Source organism: Erythrolamprus reginae, chromosome 1 (genome assembly GCF_031021105.1).
Source record: "Erythrolamprus reginae isolate rEryReg1 chromosome 1, rEryReg1.hap1, whole genome shotgun sequence".
Classification (NCBI taxonomy): domain Eukaryota; kingdom Metazoa; phylum Chordata; class Lepidosauria; order Squamata; family Dipsadidae; genus Erythrolamprus; species Erythrolamprus reginae.
In genome coordinates this window covers 309072052-309099415 of record NC_091950.1, presented here as the reverse complement: position 1 = coordinate 309099415, position 27364 = coordinate 309072052, and the positions used below count along the sequence as shown (strand labels likewise).

General features: G+C 42.7%; 1 protein-coding gene across 8 annotated transcripts in view; it reads left to right on the top strand.

Moving 5' to 3' along the window:
• PTPRK (protein tyrosine phosphatase receptor type K) overlaps positions 1–27364 on the top strand; it is a 484094-nt gene that overhangs the window by 432773 nt on the left and 23957 nt on the right. For 5 of the 8 annotated variants that reach the window (XM_070733484.1, XM_070733481.1, XM_070733483.1 and 2 more), the window contains 7 exons: positions 444–480; positions 1687–1784; positions 3941–4057; positions 6837–7006; positions 15451–15586; positions 25699–25848; positions 26286–26459. In XM_070733484.1, coding sequence (XP_070589585.1) covers positions 444–480; positions 1687–1784; positions 3941–4057; positions 6837–7006; positions 15451–15586; positions 25699–25848; positions 26286–26459 — 882 coding nt within the window. The remainder of the gene's footprint in view (positions 1–443; positions 481–1686; positions 1785–3940; positions 4058–6836; positions 7007–15450; positions 15587–25698; positions 25849–26285; positions 26460–27364) is intronic. The other 3 variants (XM_070733486.1, XM_070733485.1, XM_070733482.1) reach the window with 1 other exon arrangement.

Here is a 27364-nt window from a genome sequence, read left to right as displayed (position 1 = left end):
GTATTTTTTAAGTGAAGGCAAATCTCATAGGTGCTTAGAACAATTTCATAGTTTTACTGAATTAGAACCAAAAACAAATTTTAAATTCAATAAATGACAACAGTTACGGATTTCACAAAGCAGAATGATTAGGAAACAATGAGACACTTCATTTTGATGTACACAGTATACATTTATAGGAACTTTTCATTTGGTTCTACATGCCATTGTCCAAAATTAACACTTTGAAATCAGCTGGTCTTATTTCACATCCAACAATGCACTTTGCTATTCTGAAAATGATTAAAACTACGTTGTTGAATATGGTTGATTGGATTAGTCACAACTAGCCTAGTTGTAAAGAGTATCTAGGAATATTTTGGTATGCCTTCATTTTCCCTATTTGGTTTGATTTTTAAAACTTACAGACTGTTTTAAAAATCAACCTATATTTGTTTTTATAGGGATACCAGAGACCAAGTCACTACATTGCAACCCAAGGTAAGAGTTTGTGGAAATATGTGCAGAACTGTAAATGTTGTAAATTAGTCATTATTTTCCAAAGTGTTCCTTTGGATGTCTATATCACCAATACAGATAAAAAGCAGAGAAAAGTTTAATTTCCATTTTTGTGAATTTGGTGAGAGAAAGTTTTTTTGTTAATTGCACTTATATCCTGCTACTATCAAAAATGGTGGTTGAAAGATAACATAAGTAGATGTTATGTAATTTCTGAAAAGTTTGGATTATAAATTAATTAACATGCCTATTTTAGTCAGTTAACTTTCCACTAAAAATGGGTGAGGGATTGAAGCGGGGAGGACTCCTATTCAATTTCAGTGGTGTGACCTTGGAAAGAGACTCCATTCCCTACAGAAAAAGAACCTTGGTCTCTGATGCTATCCAGTATTCTTTATCCATGCTGGCCAACCAAGTATCTTGGCAAATACGGGACATGTGAACACTATCTCTCGCCTAGTTGCAGGTATTCAGAAACAGCATATTGTTCTTGAACCAGGATGTTAAGGCATGATGACTGATACCAATAATTCTATAAAGACTTTGTCTGTAAGAAAGAAATATTAACAAAAGCTAATGAAAAACCAAGACTAATGATACATGAGTACCAACATTCAAAATGAGGGAACAAAACAGATCTGGTTTTATTTCACATCCAGCAATTATCATATTTTTCCAACATGGAAATAAGACAAATTGCTTGTTGGCTTATAATAAATCATGGTAACAGACAATTAAGTCAAATAATAGTGATGATCTTTAGGGCTGTGCAATGCTTCTTCAAAGTATACAAATACTTTCTGTGTCCTTTTCCAGTATTATAAGCTATCCTGGGAAAAGATAACGCTGATTTAAAGAGTTGCTGATAGGTGCATTACACAACTTGAACAGTATGATTTTCCAAGTGTTAATGAGCCCATTATAAAATTCCATTAATTCTCATATATTGGTATTTATTTTATTTATTTATTTTGCACTAAAGCAGCAGCTACAATAGTTTAATCTTTTTTTTAAAAAAAAAAACCTTGTTTCTGCAAGATATTTCAATACTAATTATTTATATGCAGAAGTTTTTGAAAGATTACCGAAATCATAACCTCCTTGAATACCTGACAGCTATTTTAAAGATAGTAGCTGTGTTGTTTGTTTGTTTTTTTAAAAATCATATATAAGCATTTTCTTTGGCAGGTCCAGTGCATGAGACAGTCTATGATTTCTGGAGAATGATATGGCAAGAACAATCAGCCTGCATTGTTATGGTTACAAATTTAGTTGAAGTGGGTCGGGTAAGTATCTTCTTAGAAACACCAAACCATATTAAAATTTGTAGTTACATTGCTAAGAAAAACAGAAGCAAAACAAGGAAGAACAAATGCCAGCCTTTAAGCATTGGTGGCACAGTGGTTAGAGTGCAGTACTGCAAGCTGCTTCTGCTGACTGCTGTCTGTAGTTCACCAGTTCATATCTCACCAGGCTCAAGGTTGACTCAGCTTTCCATCCTTCCGAGGTGGGTAAAATGATGACCCAGATGATTGGGGGGCGATATGATGACTCTGTAAACTGCTTAGAGAGGGCTGTAAAGCACTGTGAAGCTGTATATGCAAGTGCATGTGAGCATTTGAGGGGTTTTTTTTTCCTGGAAATCCGTTTATACTCACACACCTTTCGAAGGGTGTTCATCCCAAAGTGCGTCACTAAGTTTCTATGGAGACTCTCAGTCATCCAAGTCATGGTTGTCCCAAAGGTGCTTTTTTTCAAGTGGCAGCTGGACTTTCTGGTTTATCCTTGGAAGATGGTTCACTTCTCGTCTTCAGCTCAGACTGCATGGTGGGGAATGGAAGGTTTTGTACTCCTTTCACGGAATATACCAGCTATCTGCTAGGAATGTAAATCTTTCCATTCCTCATCATCCATCCAGAGCTGTAGAAGCTAGTGTTGGGCAAACCCAATAAAGTTCGGGTTCGGCGAACTCACCCGAACCCGAGCAGCAGCAAGCCGCTGTGGCATCCTTTTCTGTAAAAATAAACAAGGAGGTTGGGAATTCCCCACCTCCTTTTGCTTCCTTTTATTTTTACAGAAAGGGATGCCGCAGCGGCGCTGCAAGCAAAGGAGGTAGGAAATCCCACGATGGGATTCCCCACTCTCCTCCTGGGCAGTGGTATTTCACGGTGTTCGAGCAAAAGCCAAACCTGAACTTTACCCGAACTTTTTAAAAAGTTCGGGTTCGGCATGCCGAACACTGCAAACTTCGGCACGAACCCGAACTTTGCAAGTTCGGTTCGCCCAACACTAGAAGAAGCTTTTTGGATGACAAGCAAAACTTCTTCAAAGAAAAACCAGAAAGTCCAGCTGCCTCCTGGGAAAAAAAGGAAACTTTGGGATTTGAGGCTTTTGTTTCTGTGAAAAACAATTTCTATAATTCTGCTCATCCTGTTGTGCACCATTCTGTGCACATAGATTTTGTGTCTACGCATGGATGGCTGGGAAGCACAGAGGTGAAAAAGGACAAGAAATGACAATCTTGCATTCCTCTGGTATGCAAAACAGAAAATAAGCTGAACCATCTCAACATAAAGGCAGTTCTCGATTTACAATTGGGAATTAGAATTTCCATGGCTAAGCAAGGCAGTTTTTAAGTGAATCACATTCAATTTTATGACCTTTTCTGCTACAGTTATTAAACGAATCACTGCAGTTATTCAGTGAGTTGTGCAGTTGTTAAGTAAATCTATCTTCCCCCGTTGACTTTTCTTGTCAGAAGTTGGCTGGGAAGGTTACAAATGGTAATCATCTGAGTCCAGGAATCTGCAGCCATCATAAATACATGCTGGTTTGCTAACTCCCAGGGATTTTTTTCATGTGGTGATGGGGATGTTGCGATGGTTATAATTGTGAGGACTGTTTGTAAGTCCCTTTTTTTCAGTGCCACAGTAGCATTGAACAGTCACTAGCTGGATGACTCTAAATCGAGGACTATCTGTGACACTAATGAATTATCCACATTCTAGAAGCAAATAGAGAATTAAGTGTAAAAGATTTGATGTAATCAGCTTTTCATGTTTCAATAATGCCTCTATTGTACTGTTCTTAAAAGCACTGAACTTTTTTGTCCTCTAATCTATTGCTACGGTACTGCAGAAAAAGTTGAATAATTTTTTAGATGGTATATTTTCCTTTACAATTAAAACTAAAAGCAAAATAATTAGTAAAAACAAATGGGTGATCTTTAATGATATGAAACAAGGTCATAATGTATGAAATAAGAAATACAGTATATGGTTATTATATAGATAGGCATTTAAAAATGCTTATTCCACACTTATCTTTTCAACATTTTCATACATGTATGAAGTATGATCTACCACTAAATAAAACTAAGGATGTGATATGGTAATTCATACATTTCTTCATTTTAGAAATGTTTCTATCATGTTGATTGTAGGTTAAGTGCTACAAGTATTGGCCTGATGATACCGAAGTTTATGGGGACTTCAAAGTTGCTTGCGTGGAAGTGGAACCACTTGCAGAATACGTTGTCAGGACATTCACCCTTGAAAGAGTAAATATTTCTGCTGTAAATTTATTATGATCACCAGTAAGGTTTATGTAACATATTCAAGCCATTTTTAAATCGGTCCACTACTGCAGTTCTTATAACACTTGAGTTGTAACACACTCATTCCAGTATGCCTAAGGTTTCTACATTGTTTTCTGTTCACACCTGTCAATTTAATTTCCCTGTTATATTTATTTTATTTTTCATTGCATAAGGAGAATCTCAAATGTCTATTAATGTTATTATCATACGAATTTTCTTGGTCATATTTTATGCCTTGTTTTTTCACAAAAAACAAAATACTTTTAAATATTTTGCCATCAGTTCAAATATGTATCTGAGATAAAAGGTAAATAAACACAAACAATATGCTATAGTTTAGCAATTCCATCTGTCTATTTTATTAACATACATACATGCACTCCTGACCAGTAATGGGCAGCCAAAATTTTGAGTGCCACACTGTGGGTGTAGCTTATTTTGTGGGTGTGACTTAATGGTCATGTGACTGGGTAGGAGTAGCTTGCCTGCCATGTGACCTGGTGGGAGTGGCTTAAACGATCATCATTGTTTAAGTAAACTGTTAAGTCCTCGACTTACAACCTTACCAGTGTCTCTCGCTGGAGTGACAATTTGCTTTGCGTTTCCCACGCTCTCCTTCTTAGTTGCCCCCCCGCCTCAGGCTGGGTAGCTAGGTGAACAGGTGCTGCCGGAAGCATAAATGCTGCCAGCGCCACTTCCACACACGCCTTCTACTTGCACCTCAGGTGGGAAGTGGCCGCATGAGGCTGGAGGGAAGCCGGGCAGGAGAGAGGGAAGCTCGTCCGAGACCAGGAAGGAGGAAAGAGGAAAAAAGCAAGGAGCACAGACGCAGTAGCAGCAGGGGGGGAAAGGAGAGACGAGACGAGATCAGTAATCCAGGAAGTGACAGCCACCGATCAGCTGAAGCTGTGCACACATCTTTATTTCCGCCGGTGGAACTGTGTTCCACCCCGTCCTGCCTGCTGTCCAGTCCAGGGAGCAGAAGGTAAGGTTGGATTGGCTATTAATCCACCAACCATGTCTAGTGTGGCAATATCTCATTGGGACCCCAAACCAATTGGCAAAGCCAGGTTTTCAGGCCCATAAGGAAGATCAATAGGATGGGAACAGATCTCACCTCACTGATGGATTAATAGCCGATCCAACCTTACCTTCTGCTCCCTCCCTCTCCATCTTTTAACTTATAATTTTATTGCTATGTGTATAATTTGTCTTGATTCATTGGTTTTAACTTGTATGCTGCCCAGAGTCTCCTTGGGTGATATGGGCAGCAAATAAATTTAATAAATGCAATATAATAATAATAATAATAATAATAATAATAATAATAATAATAATAATAATAATAATAAAATATATAGACCAGTGATGGGCTACCAAATTTTTTACTACCACACTGTGGGCGTGGCTTATGCATTTTGTTTCAACATCTTTCAGTGCAAATTGAGTGCTCTGGAGTGGCACTCCAAATTTTGCTACCGGAACTGCGTTCCTGACCGTTCCCGTAGGAGCCCATCACTGAAACAGACATATACTGTACATACATACACTTAGAAATATTCATAAATACTTTTAGTATCAGCTTTCTTGGATGATAATTTGCTAGGTAACCAACTTCAGGTGTCTTCTTGGGCATAGTTAGACCTTTTCCTCAGTTATTTCACTGGTTTATTATCCACACTTAATTAGTCTTCCTTAATATATTATATGGTTGGTTCAGTACAAAAAGAGAGAGTTGCATTATAGTCAGATGAATATTGTTCCTACATTTATAGTCTTGTAATCTTATCTATAGAAAATAGATTCTGAATTAAGGCACTTTATACATGCCTTATTCAGACTTAAAAGGAAGCAAGATTTCTCTACAAGAATAATTTGGTAACCTCAATTCCCAAACCACAGCCTCTTTATTGTTTGAAATTATGGAGTTACAGGTGCTTAAGTTAGCCTTCACCAACTTGATGTGCTACCTTAGGACTGAGATGAGATTCTCTTATTTTTCACCCTTACCCCTTGTGGAAGTCTGGTTTAAAGACCTGCTAGCATGTAAATGAATGTTTTAATTGTGGTCTTGTCATCAGTGGTTTCCTTCACATATGTTTCTGGTTCTTTTATAACTGTAAAACAGGAGTATACAAGTTTGAGGTTTTTGTCAAGGACACTCAAATAACAAGGAACAGTAGGAACCATAACACATTTTTATGATTCATGGAACTAGACTTGTATTTTTTATTTCTGCTTCCAATCCTCAATATGTTTCTCTCAATTCATGTTATCTTACTCATCTGTATACACATCATTGTGTATTATTTAAACATAACGGTATATCTAAACTTTAAAATGTTTAGTTATCACTCTATTTCAGTGGGATCATAAGAACTACTTTCACATTAATGTAGAGTTCCAGACTATTTTTTTAAAGACTGGACTTTTCTTTCTTAGGGAACTTTGCATAAATTGTTGCAATTTCATGATAATATACAAGTGGCCTGATGTATATGCAGTGTGTATGCAATGATTAAAGTGTGATAAGTAATGAGTGCTAAATTCAAATTTTTATTGGCTTTTTTTTAAGGAAATTGATTAAAATCAACTGACGTTTGCATTTTTAGTCCTGTATAAATTTTAACCAGTTTAAAACAAAAATGGACACCTTTTAAAAAACTAACCAAAAACTAACTTACCATAACTTATGAGATTAAAAAAAAAACACTCTTGTTATTATTTTCCATTTTGACAGAGAGGTTACAATGAAATCCGTGAAGTTAAACAGTTCCATTTTACCGGTTGGCCTGATCATGGAGTACCTTACAATGCAACAGGCCTTCTTTCATTTATACGCCGTGTAAAACAATCTAATCCCCCAAGTGCTGGGCCTATTGTTGTGCATTGCAGGTGTGTAGAAAAGAGGTAGATGCATTTTCTATCATTCTTGATGTGTGCATGATCTGTCAAGTTTTGTGATCTGTTGTGCTGTGATATGGGGTGAATGGATCAGATGGCTTCTCTTATTATTTCCAACTGACTCTTTTGACATATAACTCCAAGATCCAATTTCCAAGAATGTCTGATTCTGTTTCTCTGTTCTAAAGTTATCTGGTCTGTTTTAAATACTACTAAGGCATAAGGTTGCTTTAGATCAGTGTCCCAATCTGGGAAGTCTCCAGATAGGGTAAATTACACTATTATGAGCTTGAGGTTGGCAGTTGCTTGTTTTTATAGACTACACAAAATAGTCTATATAAACAACAGTTTTACTTCTTAATAAATAGGAGAATAACTCAAAATAAGAAATATCTAAGTTATTGGTATATCTAAACTTATAGCTAAATTATAGCAAAGCAATTAAGCATTTTCTCTCCTACATTGCAAGACATACAACTTGCTCCTGAGAAGTATTACCATATTCCTCTGCAGGTAATAATAAACGGTAGTTTTTACTATTTCCTTCACTTATTTTAACCTTGTTGCAAGACCTTGCAAGACCCATCACATGCTTGGATTTAAAATATATCTATATGGGCCGAGAGGCAAATAAGGAGCTGTGATGTTCCTTCAATACACCAGGGTGATTCGACACAAAAATATGTAATCCTTCCTTGGTGCAGAGCTGAAGGGATTGGATACTGTAGCCTAGAGGATAATTCTCTGCCTTACAAGGCAAAGGTTGCAGGTTCAAGTCCCAGTGGGTATGGCTAACTGATGAGGCCAAAATAAGGCCGAAATAGATCTATCCTAGTCTCCCTTAGTTTTCAAATTCAGCAAAAAAAACATGTGACTTATATATATATATATATATATATATATATATATATATATATATATATATGTATATATGTAGATTGTTCTGAGTTCGGGTTTTGCCCTGTGTAATTACACAGGGCAAAACCCGAACTCAGAACAATCTACATACATATACCCGTGAAAATTTACGAAAACAAATATATATATATATATATATATATATATATATATATATATATATATATATATATATATATATATATGACGGTCTTGGTATATTCGGGTTTCTTCCCGTGTAGGATTTGGAAATTTCTGGCGACGTTTCGATGAGGTCTCACTCATCATCTTCAGGCTGGTGTTTCTGTCCTTTTTCTCAGGCGAAGACTGCGAGACCTGAGCTGCATTCCTTCTATAAATACTGGTGGCTGGGTGTGGTTTGATGGCTCAGTAATTGCCTGCTGTGTAGAAACTTCCTGGTGAGTCAGAGGGGTAACAATTGGGGTCGTTGATGTAGCTGAGGTATGCTGGTTAGTTAATGGTTGTAGATTAGGCGTGATGTCCTGTGTAGTTAGAACTTGTAGGCTGCTTGATTGCTTTACAATGTGTGTCCTGAGTCTGGTTTCTGTGGCTGGGATATGTTTGAGGGCTGGTTTCCAGATGTCTGGTAAGCGAGAGGTATCATCCCGCTTGTTCATATTTTGGGGATGTTTTTCTATCTCGATCGCTTCCATGATTATTCTTTTGCTGTAGTGTTCTGTTTTGGAAATTAATTTGGTACTGTCAAAATCAATTTCATGTCCTGTGGTTTTGAAGTGTTGGAAAAGGGAGGAGGTTTTTTCTTTTTTCTTTAATGCATTCTTATGTTCTGCAACACGTGCATTAACTCTCCTGTTTGTTTGTCCAATATATGTGGCTGGGCAGATTTTACATGGTATTTGATAAACTCCCTGGTTTTCAAGTTGGATATTGTCTTTTGGGTTTCTTAGGATGTTGGCTATTTTTTTATCTGTACCAAAGGCTGTCTTTATGTTGTGTCTGCGGAGAATTTTACTGATTTTATCTGTGGTGCCCTTGATGTAAGGGAGGAGGGCGATGCCATTGTCCTGTTCTGTGTCTTGGTTCTTGGGGGGTGTCTCTTTTTGGATTAAGTTGTTGATTGCCTCTCTTTGGAATCCATTGGAAATTAATACATTTGTGAGACTGTGTAATTCAGGTTCCAGGTGGTCTTTGTCGGCTAGGCGTTGGGTTCTGGAAATGAGGGTCTTGGCTACGGAATTGATCTGTGCGGGGTGGTGGTGGGATTTTGCGTTCAAGTAGCGGTTGGTGTGTGTCTTCTTCTGGTAGACGGTGTGTCCTAGGGAGCCATCGGGTTTTTTGTAGATTAGGACATCCAGGAAGGGAAGTTTGTTGTTGGTTTCTATTTCCATGGTGAATTGTATTTTGGGGTGTAGGCTGTTGAGATGTGTGAGAAAGCTGTCCAGTTTTTCTTTCCCATGTGGCCAAATTACGAAGGTGTCATCTACATATCTAAGCCAGAGTTTGGGTTTGTATTCAGATTTGTCCAAGGCATTGGTTTCAAAATATTCCATGTATAAGTTTGCGATGACGGGGGACAGGGGTGATCCCATGGGGGCTCCTTCTATCTGTTTGTATCTTTGTCCATTGTGGATGAAGTATGTATTCATCAGGCAATGGTTGGTCAGATCTAAGATGTGCTTCGGGGGGTTGTATTTGTTTTGGATGGCTGTCAGGGCTTCTTTGATAGGCACTTGGGTGAAGAGAGATATGACATCAAAGCTTACGAGAAGGTCACTGGGTTGTAGGTTTTGTTCCTTTATGATTTCTATGAAGTGGAATGAGTTTTGTACATGAGACATGATGGATTCTGCATAGGGCTGGAGTTGTTTGGCGAGAAATTTGGCAAGATTCTGTAGGGGTGAGCCTATGGAGCTGACTATGGGTCTGAGTGGTGTTCCTTCTTTGTGTATCTTGGGGAGGCCATAGAGCTTGGGGCATCTGGATGATTTTTCTCTGGGGATGATTCTTTGCTGGATTTCTTGACTGATGGGAGAAGCTTTTATTTTGGATTTGGTGGTTTTTTCCAGGTAGGTGGTAGGATCTGTGCTTAGAGGTTTGTAGGCGGGGTCTTGGAGTAGGTTGGATAGCTTGTCTTGGTAGTCAGATGTGTTCATCACCACAGTGGCATTGCCTTTGTCTCCTGGGAGGATGATTATGTTATTGTCTTTCCTCAAGTTGGTGAGTGCTTTTTGTTCATCTTTATGTAAGTTGCTTCTGGGTGGAATGCTGGAGCAGAGGACATTGGTGACTTCGAGTCTGATTTTGTTGGCTTCATCTTGGTTGATTTTGGTTAGGCTGGCTTCAACTCCGCATATGATGTTTTCAGTGGGGATGCGTTTGGGGGCGACTGCAAAGTTGAATCCTTTGGAGAGGACGTTGGTTTCTGCTGTGGTGAGGGTCCTGTCCGATATATTGTGTACTGTATTCTTCATGAGTTGCTGTGGAAAAGGTTTTGGCTTCTGGTGTTTTTCCAAATTATGGAGTTTCCTGGTGTGTATATCTGTATTGAGGGAGGTTTCTGTTTCAGCTCTCCAGAGGGCTAGTTGTTTGGATTTGTCCCAGAGTATTGGGTGGATTCTGTTGCTGAGTTTGAGGTGAAGACTGAGTAGGTCTTTGTTGGTTTGGTCTAGTAGGAATCTTTTTCTGTGGAGTTCGTTTCTGATTAGGGCTAATTCAGTTCTTTTCAGGATCCGTTCAGTGGATGGATCCTGAACGGATCCTGAAAAGAACTGAATTAGCCCTAATCAGAAACGAACTCCACAGAAAAAGATTCCTACTAGACCAAACCAACAAAGACCTACTCAGTCTTCACCTCAAACTCAGCAACAGAATCCACCCAATACTCTGGGACAAATCCAAACAACTAGCCCTCTGGAGAGCTGAAACAGAAACCTCCCTCAATACAGATATACACACCAGGAAACTCCATAATTTGGAAAAACACCAGAAGCCAAAACCTTTTCCACAGCAACTCATGAAGAATACAGTACACAATATATCGGACAGGACCCTCACCACAGCAGAAACCAACGTCCTCTCCAAAGGATTCAACTTTGCAGTCGCCCCCAAACGCATCCCCACTGAAAACATCATATGCGGAGTTGAAGCCAGCCTAACCAAAATCAACCAAGATGAAGCCAACAAAATCAGACTCGAAGTCACCAATGTCCTCTGCTCCAGCATTCCACCCAGAAGCAACTTACATAAAGATGAACAAAAAGCACTCACCAACTTGAGGAAAGACAATAACATAATCATCCTCCCAGCAGACAAAGGCAATGCCACTGTGGTGATGAACACATCTGACTACCAAGACAAGCTATCCAACCTACTCCAAGACCCCGCCTACAAACCTCTAAGCACAGATCCTACCACCTACCTGGAAAAAACCACCAAATCCAAAATAAAAGCTTCTCCCATCAGTCAAGAAATCCAGCAAAGAATCATCCCCAGAGAAAAATCATCCAGATGCCCCAAGCTCTATGGCCTCCCCAAGATACACAAAGAAGGAACACCACTCAGACCCATAGTCAGCTCCATAGGCTCACCCCTACAGAATCTTGCCAAATTTCTCGCCAAACAACTCCAGCCCTATGCAGAATCCATCATGTCTCATGTACAAAACTCATTCCACTTCATAGAAATCATAAAGGAACAAAACCTACAACCCAGTGACCTTCTCGTAAGCTTTGATGTCATATCTCTCTTCACCCAAGTGCCTATCAAAGAAGCCCTGACAGCCATCCAAAACAAATACAACCCCCCGAAGCACATCTTAGATCTGACCAACCATTGCCTGATGAATACATACTTCATCCACAATGGACAAAGATACAAACAGATAGAAGGAGCCCCCATGGGATCACCCCTGTCCCCCGTCATCGCAAACTTATACATGGAATATTTTGAAACCAATGCCTTGGACAAATCTGAATACAAACCCAAACTCTGGCTTAGATATGTAGATGACACCTTCGTAATTTGGCCACATGGGAAAGAAAAACTGGACAGCTTTCTCACACATCTCAACAGCCTACACCCCAAAATACAATTCACCATGGAAATAGAAACCAACAACAAACTTCCCTTCCTGGATGTCCTAATCTACAAAAAACCCGATGGCTCCCTAGGACACACCGTCTACCAGAAGAAGACACACACCAACCGCTACTTGAACGCAAAATCCCACCACCACCCCGCACAGATCAATTCCGTAGCCAAGACCCTCATTTCCAGAACCCAACGCCTAGCCGACAAAGACCACCTGGAACCTGAATTACACAGTCTCACAAATGTATTAATTTCCAATGGATTCCAAAGAGAGGCAATCAACAACTTAATCCAAAAAGAGACACCCCCCAAGAACCAAGACACAGAACAGGACAATGGCATCGCCCTCCTCCCTTACATCAAGGGCACCACAGATAAAATCAGTAAAATTCTCCGCAGACACAACATAAAGACAGCCTTTGGTACAGATAAAAAAATAGCCAACATCCTAAGAAACCCAAAAGACAATATCCAACTTGAAAACCAGGGAGTTTATCAAATACCATGTAAAATCTGCCCAGCCACATATATTGGACAAACAAACAGGAGAGTTAATGCACGTGTTGCAGAACATAAGAATGCATTAAAGAAAAAAGAAAAAACCTCCTCCCTTTTCCAACACTTCAAAACCACAGGACATGAAATTGATTTTGACAGTACCAAATTAATTTCCAAAACAGAACACTACAGCAAAAGAATAATCATGGAAGCGATCGAGATAGAAAAACATCCCCAAAATATGAACAAGCGGGATGATACCTCTCGCTTACCAGACATCTGGAAACCAGCCCTCAAACATATCCCAGCCACAGAAACCAGACTCAGGACACACATTGTAAAGCAATCAAGCAGCCTACAAGTTCTAACTACACAGGACATCACGCCTAATCTACAACCATTAACTAACCAGCATACCTCAGCTACATCAACGACCCCAATTGTTACCCCTCTGACTCACCAGGAAGTTTCTACACAGCAGGCAATTACTGAGCCATCAAACCACACCCAGCCACCAGTATTTATAGAAGGAATGCAGCTCAGGTCTCGCAGTCTTCGCCTGAGAAAAAGGACAGAAACACCAGCCTGAAGATGATGAGTGAGACCTCATCGAAACGTCGCCAGAAATTTCCAAATCCTACACGGGAAGAAACCCGAATATACCAAGACCGTCATACCTGTACCCGTGAAAATCTACGAAAACATATATATATATATATATATATATATATATATATATATATATATATATATATATATGATATTTTTCTATCTCGTTGGAAGCCATCGAGATAGAAAAACATCCCCAAAATATGAACAAGCGGGATGATACCTCCCGCCTACCAGACATCTGGAAACCAGCTCTCATTAACAAAAGTATCCCAGCCATAGAAACTGAAACCAGACTCAGAACACACATTGCAAAACAACCAAGTAGCCTGCAAGCTCCAACCACTCAGGATATTACGCCTAATCCACAATCATTAACTAATCAGCATACCTCAGTTACATCAACGACCCCAGGTGTTACCCCACTGACTCACCAGGAAGTTTCTACACAGCAGGCAATTGCTGAGCCATCAAACCACACCCAGCCACCAGTATTTATAGAAGGAAGGCAGCTCAGGTCTCGCTGTGTTCGCCTTGGAACAAGGACAGAAGATGACGAGTGGGACCTTGTTGAAACGTCGCCAGAAATTTCCAAATCCTACACGGGAAGAAACCCGAATATACCAAGACCATCATACCTGTACCCATGAAAATCTACGAAAACAGATAGAGAGAGAGAGAGAGAGAGAGAGAGAAATTAACAAATGAGTTTTGCCAGTCTGATTCTTATATACTAGGGTAACTTATTTAGTGAATATTTTTACTGTAATAGATAACCTTCATATTTTGATTAGCAAGCTAGTTAGTATAAACCTGAATATACATGTTAAGTGGATTGCTAGCTGGCTTAAAACCATGTTCAATGCTCTTCATTAACCTAGAAAGAAGTATCAAAGGAGAAGTCACACACTTCCATTCTGGACATATATATATTGACATTTTCTATAATGACATGGAGGTGTCAAAAGTTGATAAAGAAAATTAAATATCTTAAAAGTTTAAAGAAATTGATTGGAAACAACAGAATGAAAATTAGCTAATCAAAGCTCTTATTCAGAAAAAAAAAAATCAAATCAAATAGACACCTAGACCAAGAAGGAGGATTCACATGAGGTGGGGGGGAAGGGGACAATAAGGACAATCTGTAAAACTTTAGCATTTTCTTGATTAACAAGCCAAAATGCTTGGAAATTTATTTTCCAGAACATGAAGTCTGAGAGTAGATTGGCTACAGGAAAAACATGAAGCCATTATGAAATAATTCCCAGGACTGCTGAATATCAAATGCAAATTCTGTTTATATCAACCTGTGTTCAGATTTCTTTTGCCAAGAAGCAAATCTGTTTTTAGTAGGAGATAACATTTGCATCTGTTTCTTGTTTTATCAATGCCCTGATCTGATATCAAATTGCTTACGTTTCACTGAATGAAGACCAACTTTCACAGGGTCTAGGAACTAAGTCCTAGCGAGAGGAAAAGTTTTGCTTTGCTTTGAAGATGAAAAACTAGGAACTATCACAGATCCCTTCAAATACTTAAAAGGACATCACACAGAACATGAATACTGTACTTTATCTTTTGTTCTGGATAGGAAGGCATGGAATAATAGTAACTGATGTTAGAAAAACATTCCTAATGATCAGGACAGCTTGAAGATAGAACTAATTCCCCAGAAAGATAATTTGCTTCCATACGCTGTGTTGAAGCAAGTTATCATGGTTTTGATTAAGATATGGAACCAGACAATGAGCTAAATGGTACCTTTCAACTGTATGAATTATGAATTCAACTAAAGATATGCCATAATTTTACATGTGAATGGCTGTTGGAAAACAAAACTCTGATCAGGTGCAATCTCTTTCAAAAGGCTGCAACTTTAGAGAGATTTTAAAAAATAGAATTGGTCCTATAATGAAATGCATGCTATAAATAAATGAACGAACAAAGGAAAACAAAAATCAGCCTTTTTAATTACTACTCTCAGAATCAACAGTGAATATTTTATGAATACGTTATCCTTGATGATAACTTATTCAAAAGATTTCTACTGGAAATATCTGTGTCAGTTTAACAGAGAGAAATAAGAACAACGCAAGAAAACTGCATAAGTAACATTAATATGTGTCACTTTATCAGTTCTAAGACCCATATTTTTTTTCCTGCTTTGCAAAGTGATTACAGTGTGTTCAGAAATAACACTGAAAGTATCTATCAAATTAGGTCTTTACTTTAGCTAAAAACATTTCTACTTTCACAAAGAAAAATACTGGATTTTTTTAAAAAATGTAAAACATTAGATGTTTTATTAGACATTAGATTTCTGATTCATTAGAGATGCTATTAAAGAAATGTGCATATTTTCTGATTTATTCCAGTGCTGGAGCTGGGAGAACCGGATGCTATATTGTAATTGACATCATGTTAGACATGGCAGAAAGAGAAGGTGTTGTAGACATTTACAACTGTGTCAAAGCCTTACGTTCACGCCGCATCAATATGGTACAGACAGAGGTATTGTGCTGTTATCAACCAATGGTCCAATTCTCATGTGCATATTAGTCATTAAAAATATTGTGGATCTGGCAAGTTACTAAGCCAAATGTGCAACTGGTTCAAGACAAGCTAAATAAAGAATGTGAAGAGAGAATCATTTTATGGAGGTGGGGAAAAAAGATAAAACTAAATTTTGTTTATTCCCTTTCCAAGCATCCCATCCTTTTTATATATTTCAAAGCTTAATATATTGTATTAAGGGTCATCTGTGTGTTTGTATATATGCCTGGAATACATTAGTAATACCTCGTCTTATGAACCTAATTGGTTCCCGGGGGAGGTTCGTAAGATGAAAAGTTCGTAAGACGAAATATTGTTTCCCATAGGAAACAATGTAAGATCAATTAATCCGTGCAAGGAAAAAAAACACGCCGCCGCCCGGCTGTCACCTTTTGAAACAGCCAGGGGGGCTTCTCCCATGCTTCTGGAAGGAGAGTCCAGCATGGGATCTCCAGCATGGGTTTAGCTCTAGTCTTATTGGTAGGACTGAGTTTTAAATTAACATAAATACATAATAATTAGATACCGCCCCCTTGCTGCCCCAAGGAGTCAGTTTTAAAAAACTCAGTCGAGGTTAAGGACTTGAGTTTTTTTTTCCTCCGGGATAAGTATAAGTGAAAATAATGTTTAATTAAATTATGTTTTGAACCTTGTAATCTTTTTCCTTTCTTTTACCACAGGTTCGTGATCGGCTTGGGGTTTCCTGCCCTCCGCGGGCAGCGCCCCCACCATTCCTCCTTATGGGGCCTCTTCCTCCCGCGGGTACTGCCCTGAGAAGGAGCAACGGGGCTTCAAGTCACTGACCTCCGAGGCCAGACTTAGCCCTAACACCCCAGGTGGGGGAGGTCCGCCCTCCCCCATTGACGGGGGCGGCAAGAGATTCGCGCCGCCGTGGCGGCTAATTGACAGCCGCTCAACAGCTGATCGCTCCGAGAAAAAGCACAGTGAGCGATCGCGGCGGCGTTTTTCTAGCTGCCTATGGCGCCTGTCAGGAACAGCAACGCTACAGAAGAGCAAGGTCTCTCGGAGTCTCTGTGGGTGGCTGCCTCGTCTGCTGAGGCTATACAATTGTTGCGCCCGCCATTTTGGAGCCCCCGAAGGCGCGAAAATCGTCGGAATCGGCTGTCAAAATTGGCGCGAACTGGCAGGCTGCCAAACAGTCGCAGGGCTCCTAATCTGCCTCTATACTGTCGCTGAGGCTGACACTGAGGCCTGGCAGCCAATGAAATTGTGGCTAGCCACCAGGGTTGCACACACAGCCTCACTTACAAGTGGGCTTCTCAGTGCAGAACCAGTTTTTTCTAATAGCTTGAGATCGTGATTGTGAGTACGCTGCCCCTATATTATGATGGCTGATAAAATTGAGGTCACTAGGGAGGAGGAGCAGGCCCAGCCAAGTAAGGTGGTTGTAAAAAGTAAGGAGAAATCTTCGGGCAAGCCCAAGATCAAGTCCTCTCAGTCAGCTTCAGCTCTTCGTGAAGCTGAGAGGAAAATTAAGGCCCTTGAACAACGCCTAGAAGCGGCCTTGTCCCCACCAACTCCAGGGGGACTGATTATACACCCATTCCAGCCTCTTCCTCCATCTTCCCTTTCACCCAGCATGGCCTTGGGATGTCAAGGGACTGCAACTGATAGAGACTGGTCACCTGACAGGCAGGCTTCACAGTGCCCTCCTCCGCCTTTGCCTTCACCTACTGTCAGATCTGAGCGGCCTTCATCCTCTCATGGCCAGGTCATGCCACAGCATGGGATGCAGACAGCTTACGGTCCCTCTGCTACTTTTACACCCACGGCAGCGGGGCTGAGAGAGCAATCAGAGGCTTGGCAGGCTTTCTCACCTGCTATTCAAGACATGGTAGCCAGTGCCTACACACAAGGCATAGCAGCAGCTACCCAGCGCGCTCATACCTTACCTTTGCAAGCCACTCAACCCAGAGATCTCTGGCCTATTCCACCGCCCCCTACTGGGTTGGATTCCATGGCAGATGACCATTCCAATTTTGAGCAGGACAGCGACCACGGGATGGATCTGTCAGATGACGAGTTTTCCTTTCCCGAGCAGCCGGCTATGGCAGGTCTGTTTAAGCCTTCTTTATTCCGGGTGCTATTGCACAAAGCCAAGCAGGCCCTGGACGTGCCGGGAGCAGCGGCTCCGGCGGAATCGGGGGATGGCCGTCGCACTTCAGCTACTTTGTGCAAGGAGCCCGTCAAAGAATCGGACAAGGTGCCGGCGCTAGACATTTTCCTTCAGAACGTTAAGCGCCCGTGGCAACATCCGGCTGCGGCACAAGGCCCTTCGAACTTGGAGCGCAGATTTTATACGTTTGATGATGCCATGGAAGATCTGTTGGTGTTTCCCCCCGTGGACAAGCCAGTGGCCACACTAGTCTCCACGGCGGTTGTGCCCTCGGACAATGCGGATAGCCTCAAGCCTGACGAGCGAAGGGTGGAGACGCTCTTGAAGAAGACGCATCAGATGGCTGCTTGGGCTCTTCGAGCTGCATCTACTGCCTCTTTTTTCAGTCGGGCATCCATTATGTGGATTCAGGAGGTCCAGGCCCGGCTGGGTCCTGAGGACACCCGATTGAGACAAGACCTAAATAAACTCTTGGCGACGGCGGAATTTTCAACGGACGCCACTCTACATGCCGCTAAATTCGCCTCCAGGGCTATGGCGTCCACCATATCTTCTCGACGCCTTCTGTGGCTGAGAAACTGGCAGGTGGACGCCAAATCTAAGTGGGCATTGTCCTCCGCCCCCTTTGAGGGCTCTAAACTGTTTGGGGAGGCTCTCGACCCTGTTTTGGTGGAGGATAAAGATAAAAGGAAGGTCCTCCCTAGATCGTACCGGCGCCAGGACCGAAGGACTGGACCATATTCTCGTCGCCAGTCCTTTCGGTGGGACCAGACTCCACCCACAACACAACCGGCCCGGACTTACTCCCAAGGTACCTTTTCAACGCCTTATAGGAGTGACCGTTCCTACTTCCAGGATCGGTCTAGAGGCTTCCAACAAGCCAGACGTCCCTTTCGAGGATCTCAGCAGCGAAACTTTCGGCGTTCAAAGTGACTGCCTACACGACGCCCCCCTGGGAGGCAGGCTACAGCGTTTCAGCGGAACCTGGCAGGCAGTTACCACCGATTCATGGGTGCTGGCAACCGTAACTCGGGGGCTACGCCTCGAATTTCTGCAAAATCCTCCTCACCAGTTTGTGGCTTGCCCCGTACCCAGGGACCCTACCAGAAAGACTCTCTTGGAACAAGAGATTTTGCATCTCTTGGGTATTCAGGCAATCGAGCCGGTGCCGTGCAGCCAGGTGGGTACGGGGTTTTATTCACGGGTGTTCCTCATACCCAAATCATCAGGGGGTTGCAGGCTCATCTTGAACCTCAAACGTCTGAACCAATACATTGTCTACCGAAGGTTCAAGATGGCCTCCCTCCGTTCTATCCTGGCCGCCATTCGGCCTGGGGACTTCCTTACTTCGGTCGATCTGAAGGAGGCCTATCTACACGTCCCTATACATCCGTCGCATCGTCAATTTCTTCGTTTTTGCCTGCACAACGCGCACTACCAATACAGGGCAATGCCATTCGGCCTTTCATCGGCCCCGCGCACCTTCACAAAGCTCTTAGATGCGCTGATGGCAAAGCTACGATCCCAGTCCATCCGGATCCTTGCATATTTGGACGATATTCTCCTTCTGTCCGGCGACCGGAAAACAGCGCATCGGGAGTTGCAGACCACGTTGACCTTACTACAACACCATGGCTTCACGGTCAATGTGCCGAAGAGTCATTTGGTGCCGGAAACCAGGCTCACCCATCTAGGTGCAGTGGTGGACACAGTTTCCAGCAAGGTGTATCTCTCCACAGAGAGACAACTCAACGTGTGCGCACTGGTCAACAGGCTTCAACGGCACCGGAAAGCCCCATTGTCCCTACTGTCCAAAGTGCTGGGGACACTGGTGTCGTGCGTGGACATTGTTCCTTGGGCCCGTTACCACTACCGCATGCTTCAGTGGACCCTACTCCCTTACCAGCGACGGCGCCTAAGCCATACTCACCGGCTGATCTCCGTGGGGCGGGAGCTACGATCCTCTCTGAAATGGTGGAGGTCCTCGGCGCTGCGTCAGGGCTCCCTCTTCGGACACCTGTCCTATACCATTCTTACCACAGACGCCAGCCTCCTGGGATGGGGCACCCATGTCAACTCCCAGGTGACACAAGGGTCCTGGACACCCCAGGACCTACGACCTGTCAATATCAATTTCCTGGAGTTACGGGCTGTCCGTTTGGCACTCCAGGCCTTTTTACCCCTGCTGGAGGGGCATCATGTTCTCGTCCGCACGGACAATGTGACCACCAGGGCACATTTAAATCACCAGGGCAGGACGCGCTCACTCAGACTCATGACAGAAACTGTCCTGCTTTTCGACTGGGCGGAAAATCACCTTGCCTCTCTACGTGCGGAGCACATAGCGGGAGAAGACAACCAGCAGGTGGATTGGCTCAGCCGTCAGGAACTGGATCCGGCGGAGTGGAGACTCGATCCCCTTCTCTTTCAAGAAATTGTACATCGCTTTGGGGAACCAGAGGTGGATCTGTTTGCCACATACCAAAACACCCAGCTCCCAAGGTTTTACTCCCGGTTTGCATCACCGGGAGCCGAGGGAGTCAATGCGCTTCACCTTCCGTGGCCAAAGACACTACTCTATGCCTTTCCCCCCCTTCCGCTTCTCCCAAAGGTGATAGGGAAGGTTCTCGTGGAGAGGGCAGACATAATCTTGTTGGCACCGCATTGGCCGCGACGGCCTTGGTTCGCGGACCTCATGGGGCTTTCTGTTTCCCCACCGTGGAGGATTCCGGACAACCAGATTTCCCTCAGCCAAGGGTTTGTGCCCCATCCGGACCCACAATGGCTCCATCTAACCGCCTGGCACTTGAGGGGAACAGTTTAAGGAGTTGTCATCTTCCCGACAATGTGATTACCACTATTCAGGCTGCTAGACGTCCTTCTACGACGCGAATTTATCAGGCGACATGGGCCGCTTTCACATCATTCTGCTCCGCCAGACATTTGCAACCTCAAGATTCCTCCGTCCTTTCGGTTCTGGAATTCTTACAGACAGGTTTGGACAAGGGCCTAGCGCCAAACACGTTGAGACGACATGTGGCGGCGTTGGCGACTATTATTAGAAGGGACGATGGGGGCCCCTTGGCCCATCATCCATGGATAAAAGACTTCTTAAGGGGGGCTACAAATACACACCCTCCTCCGGTTCGGCGTTTTCCCACATGGGATTTGACCTTGGTCCTCCAGGCCCTCACTGGACCTCCCTTTGAACCCTTGAGGACAGTGTCGTTACGATTCCTCTCTCTGAAGACAATTTTCTTGGTAGCGGTTACTTCGGCCCGGCGGGTGTCCGAATTGTCTGCCCTGTCGGTTAGACCGGATTTGTGTACCTTCTATCCGGACAGGGTGGTATTAAGGTTAGACCCTACATTTGTTCCCAAAGTTAATACTCACTTCCACAGGGCTCAGGAATTGATATTGCCGGATTTCTGTGCCAAGGGCAATCATCCTTTAATACTTAAGTGGCACAAGGTGGACGTCCGCAGAGCCTTGAAACTGTACATCAGACGCACGAAGGCAATACGTAAGACTGAGGCCTTGTTTGTGTCTTTTAGTTCCCTTAGACTGGGTCTCAAGGTGTCTCCCAACACCGTTAGTCAATGGGTGAGACTTTGCATAGTCGAGGCTTACCAGGCGAGTTCGGCCAGGCCACCTACTGGAATACAGGCACACTCAACAAGGAGTGCGGCGTCATCTGCGGCTTGGGCGACACAGGCGCCCATTGAGGATATCTGCAGGGCTGCAACATGGACTACGCCCACGACCTTTATTCGCCACTACAAATTAGATACCTTTGCTTCGGCGGACGCGGCGTTTGGCAGACGGGTGCTTCAGAAGGTGTGCGAGGACAGACAATCCATGGTTCAACAAACTCCCACCCTTGAGCACTGAACTTGGGTATATCCCATGCTGGACTCTCCTTCCAGAAGCATGGGAGAAGAACCGTTGAACTTACCTGAACGGTCTTCTCGATGCTCTGGAAGGAGAGTCCATACCCTCCCTGGAACCATGGGGAGCTTTTTCTGGTTCAATTACTTGTTTGATTTATGATGTTCAATAAATTGTTATTCTTCTTACCTTCGTTTTTTAAAACTGACTCCTTGGGGCAGCAAGGGGGCGGTATCTAATTATTATGTATTTATGTTAATTTAAAACTCAGTCCTACCAATAAGACTAGAGCTAAACCCATGCTGGAGATCCCATGCTGGACTCTCCTTCCAGAGCATCGAGAAGACCGTTCAGGTAAGTTCAACGGTTCTTCTCAGCATCCTCCTGAACCCGAACGCCAAACCCAAACTTCCGGGTTCGGCGTTCGGGAGGACACTGAGAAGCCCCCGGCTGTTTTAAAAGGTGACAGCCGGGCAGTGGGGCTTCTCAGTGGTCTCCCGAACCCAAACTTTTGCCGAACTTCTGGGTTCGGCATTCAGGAGGCTGCCAAGAAGCAAAGGTTCGGGTTCGAGAGGCTGCTGAAAAGCTTTGCCACCCGGCTGTCACCTTTTAAAACAGCCGGGGGGGCTTTTCAGCGTCCTCCTGAACCCGAATGCCAAACCCGAACTTCCGGGTTCGGCGTTCGGGAGGACACTGAGAAGCCCCCCGGCTGTTTCAAAAGGTGACAGCCGGGCGGTGGGGCTTCTCGGCGGCCTCCTGAATGCCGAACCCCGAAGTTCGGCAAAGGTTCGGGTTCGAGAGGCTGCTGAGAAGCTTTGCCACCCGGCTGTCACCTTTTAAAACAGCCGGGGGGCTTCTCATCATCCTCCTGAACCCGAATGCCAAACCCAAACTTCCGGGTTCGGCATTCAGGAGGCCGCCGAGAAGCCCCCGGCTGTTTTAAAAGGTGACAGCCGGGCGGTGGGGCTTCTCAGTGGTCTCCCGAACCCAAACTTTTGCCGAACTTCCGGGTTCGGCATTCGGGAGGCTGCCGAGAAGCCCCGCCGCCCGGCTCTCATCTTTTGAAACAGCCGGGGGGCTTCTCGGCAGCCTCCCGAACGCTGAACCCGGAAGTTCGGGTTTGGCGTTTGGGTTCAAGAGGACGCTGAGAAGCCCCCCAGCTGTTTCAAAAAGCAACAGCCGGGCGGCGGGGCTTCTCGGCAGTGGCGGGTTCGTAAGAAGGAAAAAGTTCGTAAGAAGAGGCAAAAATTTCTGAACTCCGGATTCGTATCTCGGGTTGTTCGTAAGACGAGGGGTTCGTATCATGAGGTACCACTGTAGATGGAAACTGTGAAGAAAGAGATAGTTGTTGCATATCAACTAGTAGTTAATTTTTACGAATTTTTATAGTACTTTTCCTTCCCCGTGTGTTTCTCAGTTTTTAGGCAATAGGTTATACTGTATGTCTTATGCTAACACTGCAAAACAGTCATTATTTTTAGATGCAATAGAATGTGGGTAAGAGATTATCTTGGCACTGGTCCAATTGATGTTGAGAACGTTGCAAAAGCAAACTCAGCACTGAACTGAAAGTTACATCCAACACAAACAAAATTAACTGCTAGCAATACAAACACGTCAACTTCATTTTATCCTTTTTCTTTTATTTGGAACATATCTTTGGCACTTTATCCTCATTTCCCAGCAATGCATGTGGTTTTTGTATAGCTAGCACAAAAGGATTTTGCAAAAATTTAAAAAAAAGTTCAAAAAATTGAAATGGGGAGGGTGCCTCTATTACAAGGCAAGATTATAACAGTTGGAATTCTAAAGCTTAGAACAAAGAGACACATAAAAGGGAGATAAAATTACACGTGATATGAATATCACGGTTGTTATTATCTCGCTGTTAAAACTCAGGGACATCCCCATTGAAACTATATATAAAAACATTTAGGACTAAGAGAAGGAAATAATTTTTCATACTAGACACCCATGAACAAAGTATTGGGTTTACAATAGTAGTTGTGAAAATAGCAGTCAATTTGGATGGTGCTCAAAGGGTAGATTCATGGAAAATCAGGTTATCGATAACCATTAATATTGACGCCTGATCATTACCTCCTGGGCTAGGGGTGGGTTCCTCTTACCTTCCTACCAGTGCGCTGTGTGCACATCATGACGTTTCATGCGTGTGCATCCCCTATTGTGCTTTTGCCTCTGTGCATGCGCAGGGGGACAGTTTTCCTTCTGTGCATGCTCAGAGAGCCAAAAAATTGCGGAAAATTAGAAAAAAAAGATGGTGACACACACAGACCAGTAAAGAGAGCACCGGAGCCATCGTGCCAAAATTACACAATTGGCAGGCCACTACCAGAGTCGAGCACCAGAGCAGAGCACTGGACCGCACTGGTAGGAACCCACTCCTGTCTTGGACCATGGGCAGTACATCATAAATGTTGATTGCTAAGAAGAAATATTGGAAGGATGTTCTAGCCCAAGATGTTTTTTGGCCATTTCAGGTGCAGAATACTGGCCTGGCCTGATCCAGTGGGGCTTCTTATCTTGTTAACCAAAATGCCTGTGATTCTATCCTGTGGACCTTAAAATTAAAATAGAAAAAGCACTGAAATTATTATACATTGTCGCTTAAACATATCAAGATAATGTTCTGATATATCTCAAGAGGGAAGCACAAACATAAGGAATATATCACAATATCAGACTTCTGTAAACAGAACCTGGCTTTTTCTGTAGTCTTAGGAAAACCTCTTAACCAGTTATTTCTGGTGTCTTTCTGAATTGTCTGCACTCTCACCTTTCCCACTTTTTTAGATCTGGGGGAATAGAAGAGAGTTTCTTTCCAATCAATGGAATGTCAACAAAAAAGGGACACTTTGTATGGTTTATATCATCAGGATTTGCCTAGGAGCTACCTCAGCATTTGTTGAGTTTCAAAATTCTACAGAAATTCTTGATTGGGAAATTTTGTTCCTGGATTTTTCTAATGCTAACACTCTCTGCTATCACTGATCACGACATAACATGACATTTTCATTTTTTAAATGAAAAACATATGCAGGTAGCCCTTGACTTAAACCACAATGGAGTCAAAACCTCTGTTGCAAAGCAAGACAGGTGTTGTGTGTGACTGACCTTTTGGACACAGTTGTTAAGCAAATTACTGCAGTTGCTAATTGAAACAAAGACAGTGCAACTGTCATAAATTCATGGCAATTATGAAGCACCCAAATTTTTATCATGTGTCCATGAAAATGCAAAGGTTTAGGTGTGAAAAATGGTCATAAGTCACTTTTTTCAATGCCTTTGCAACTTCAAACAATCACTAAACAAATGATTGTAAGTTAAGAACTACCTTTGCTTTCAAACAAACAGCTTTATATAAAGATAGCAGGGTGGGCAATATGCCAAATTTTTCATAGATGCGAGCAAAAACATAATCATCCCCCAACATTATTTCTTTGATTTTACCATTAAGTATCCTGTTTTTCTTATTTGGGGGGAAACACAGTATTGTTGGGATTAAAATTTGCCATTGTTTAGAATGTATACTGATCGAATGGATATTACTTTAAAATAAACCAGTCCTCGGAGAGGGGCGGCATACAAATCCAATTAAATAAATAAAATAAATAAATAAAAATACATAGTACTGTATCTAAAGTTAAGTAAGCGAGAGGAAAATTTTCTTTTTCAGCTTTCTTGAATAAGGCTGTAAATGGGAAAGTATCCAAATGAGAGATTTCATTCCTTTAAGAACTATTGCTGGATTCAGTAATTAAGACATCCTGTGAAATGTTAGAAAAAACATCCTAACCAATAAAAAATATCCTAACCTATAAAATCAGCTCAACAGAGTTTGCTGGAGAGGTGGTGGATTTTCTTTTATTAAATGCTTTCAGATGGTGCTGCACACCAGGTACTGGGTGTTCTGTCATTTGTACAGAACCAGCATTCCTACAACCAGCAACAGGTTGGATTCAGTGACCTAAATGATCTATCCAACTGTAGGATCCCCAAACTTCTTCTGTTCTTTCTCTGGCAGGAACAGTATATCTTTATTCATGACGCTATCCTGGAAGCCTGCTTATGCGGAGAAACTGCCATCCCAGTCTGTGAATTTAAAGCTGCATATTTTGACATGATTCGGATAGACTCTCAGACGAACTCTTCACATCTTAAAGATGAATTCCAGGTACATTTGTTGATGTCATTTTAAAAACACAATATATTTGCTTCCTAAAGTACAGAATGTTTTGTACCTCCTGTGCCAGATTCATAACGCATTGTCCTCTTCTTTCATAGTGTTCTTTCATGTCAGGATACGGGAAATATCACTGTGTGATTGTAATCACTGTAGGCTGCCAATTCATTTGTATGTGGATGACTTTTGGCCCACCAGGAGCAATTTTTGCATTTTAGATAAATGTAAAATATAGGGCATGAATTTTACATGATGATTTCAATTCTGTATATGCAGATTCTCCTTCGGTACTCCTGACTAAACAGAAACGAATATCCTTTTGCTTTCTTTGTGGCTTTCAACATTCTCACCTTACCTGTATCCTTTACGTCCAAATCTCTTTGAGTTAAATACACAATGTCAAAATAAATATTTCTTTTGCCTTGCAGACCCTGAATTCTGTGACTCCTCGGCTACAAGCCGAAGACTGCAGCATAGCATGCTTGCCAAGAAATCATGACAAAAACCGCTTTATGGATATGCTGCCACCTGACAGATGTCTGCCTTTCTTAATTACTATTGATGGAGAGAGCAGCAATTACATCAATGCTGCCCTTATGGATGTAAGTGACTATTTTCCTTGACTAAGTGAACAATATTGGTACTTGGGAAACAAAACATTAATTCACAGTTATTCTGATGTGCAGTAATATTTTTAATCAAGAACCTAAAAGTATTGATTTGTCTGACTTCATGAATTTCTGTAGTTTTTTTGAGTTGGAGATTGCTGAGGGGAGATGATAGGAGATCTTGGATATTTTTATCGTTTAATGCAGCCAGTAAGTCACCTTGTATTGTGAGGAAACAATCACTTCCAATCTGCCAAAGGACTCATAGTTATATGCACCTAAAAACCAAAATGGTTATTTTCCACATTATAATCTATTCATTAGTATTTATAAAGTTATTATTGAAATTTGAAGCAAGTACAGTGATCCCTCGAGTTTCGCGATCTCGAGCTTCGCGAAACGCTATATCGCGAGTTTTCTACCCGGAAGTAACACCACCATCTGCACGCATGCGTAGATGGTGGAGTTTGCATTACCGCCGGGCAGATCAGCTGCTAGGCGGCCAAAGGAACCTTCCCTGGGTCTTCCCGCCGGCATGGGGGGCTTCCTAGCACCCCCCGAACCCCCAACCCGGGTTTGGGGGGGTGCTAGGAAGCCCCCCATGCCGGGGGAGACCTTTTAAAACACCCGTGCCGCTTCCCAGCTGAGTCCTGAAGCCAAGCGCAGAAGTTCGCCTTTGGCGCTTGGCTTCAGGACTCAGCTGGGAAGGGCGCGGCTGTTTGAAAAGGTGGCAGTCGGCCTGGGGGGCTTCCCAGTACCCCCCCCCCCCCAACCCTGTCTCCTGCCGCCGGTTTAGCCAGGAGAGGAGCGGCAAAGTGACTTGGAGGAATGGGAAACTCAAACCGCCCAGTTTCAGCTTTCCATTCCTCCACGTCACTTCGCCGCTCCTTCTGGCTGGT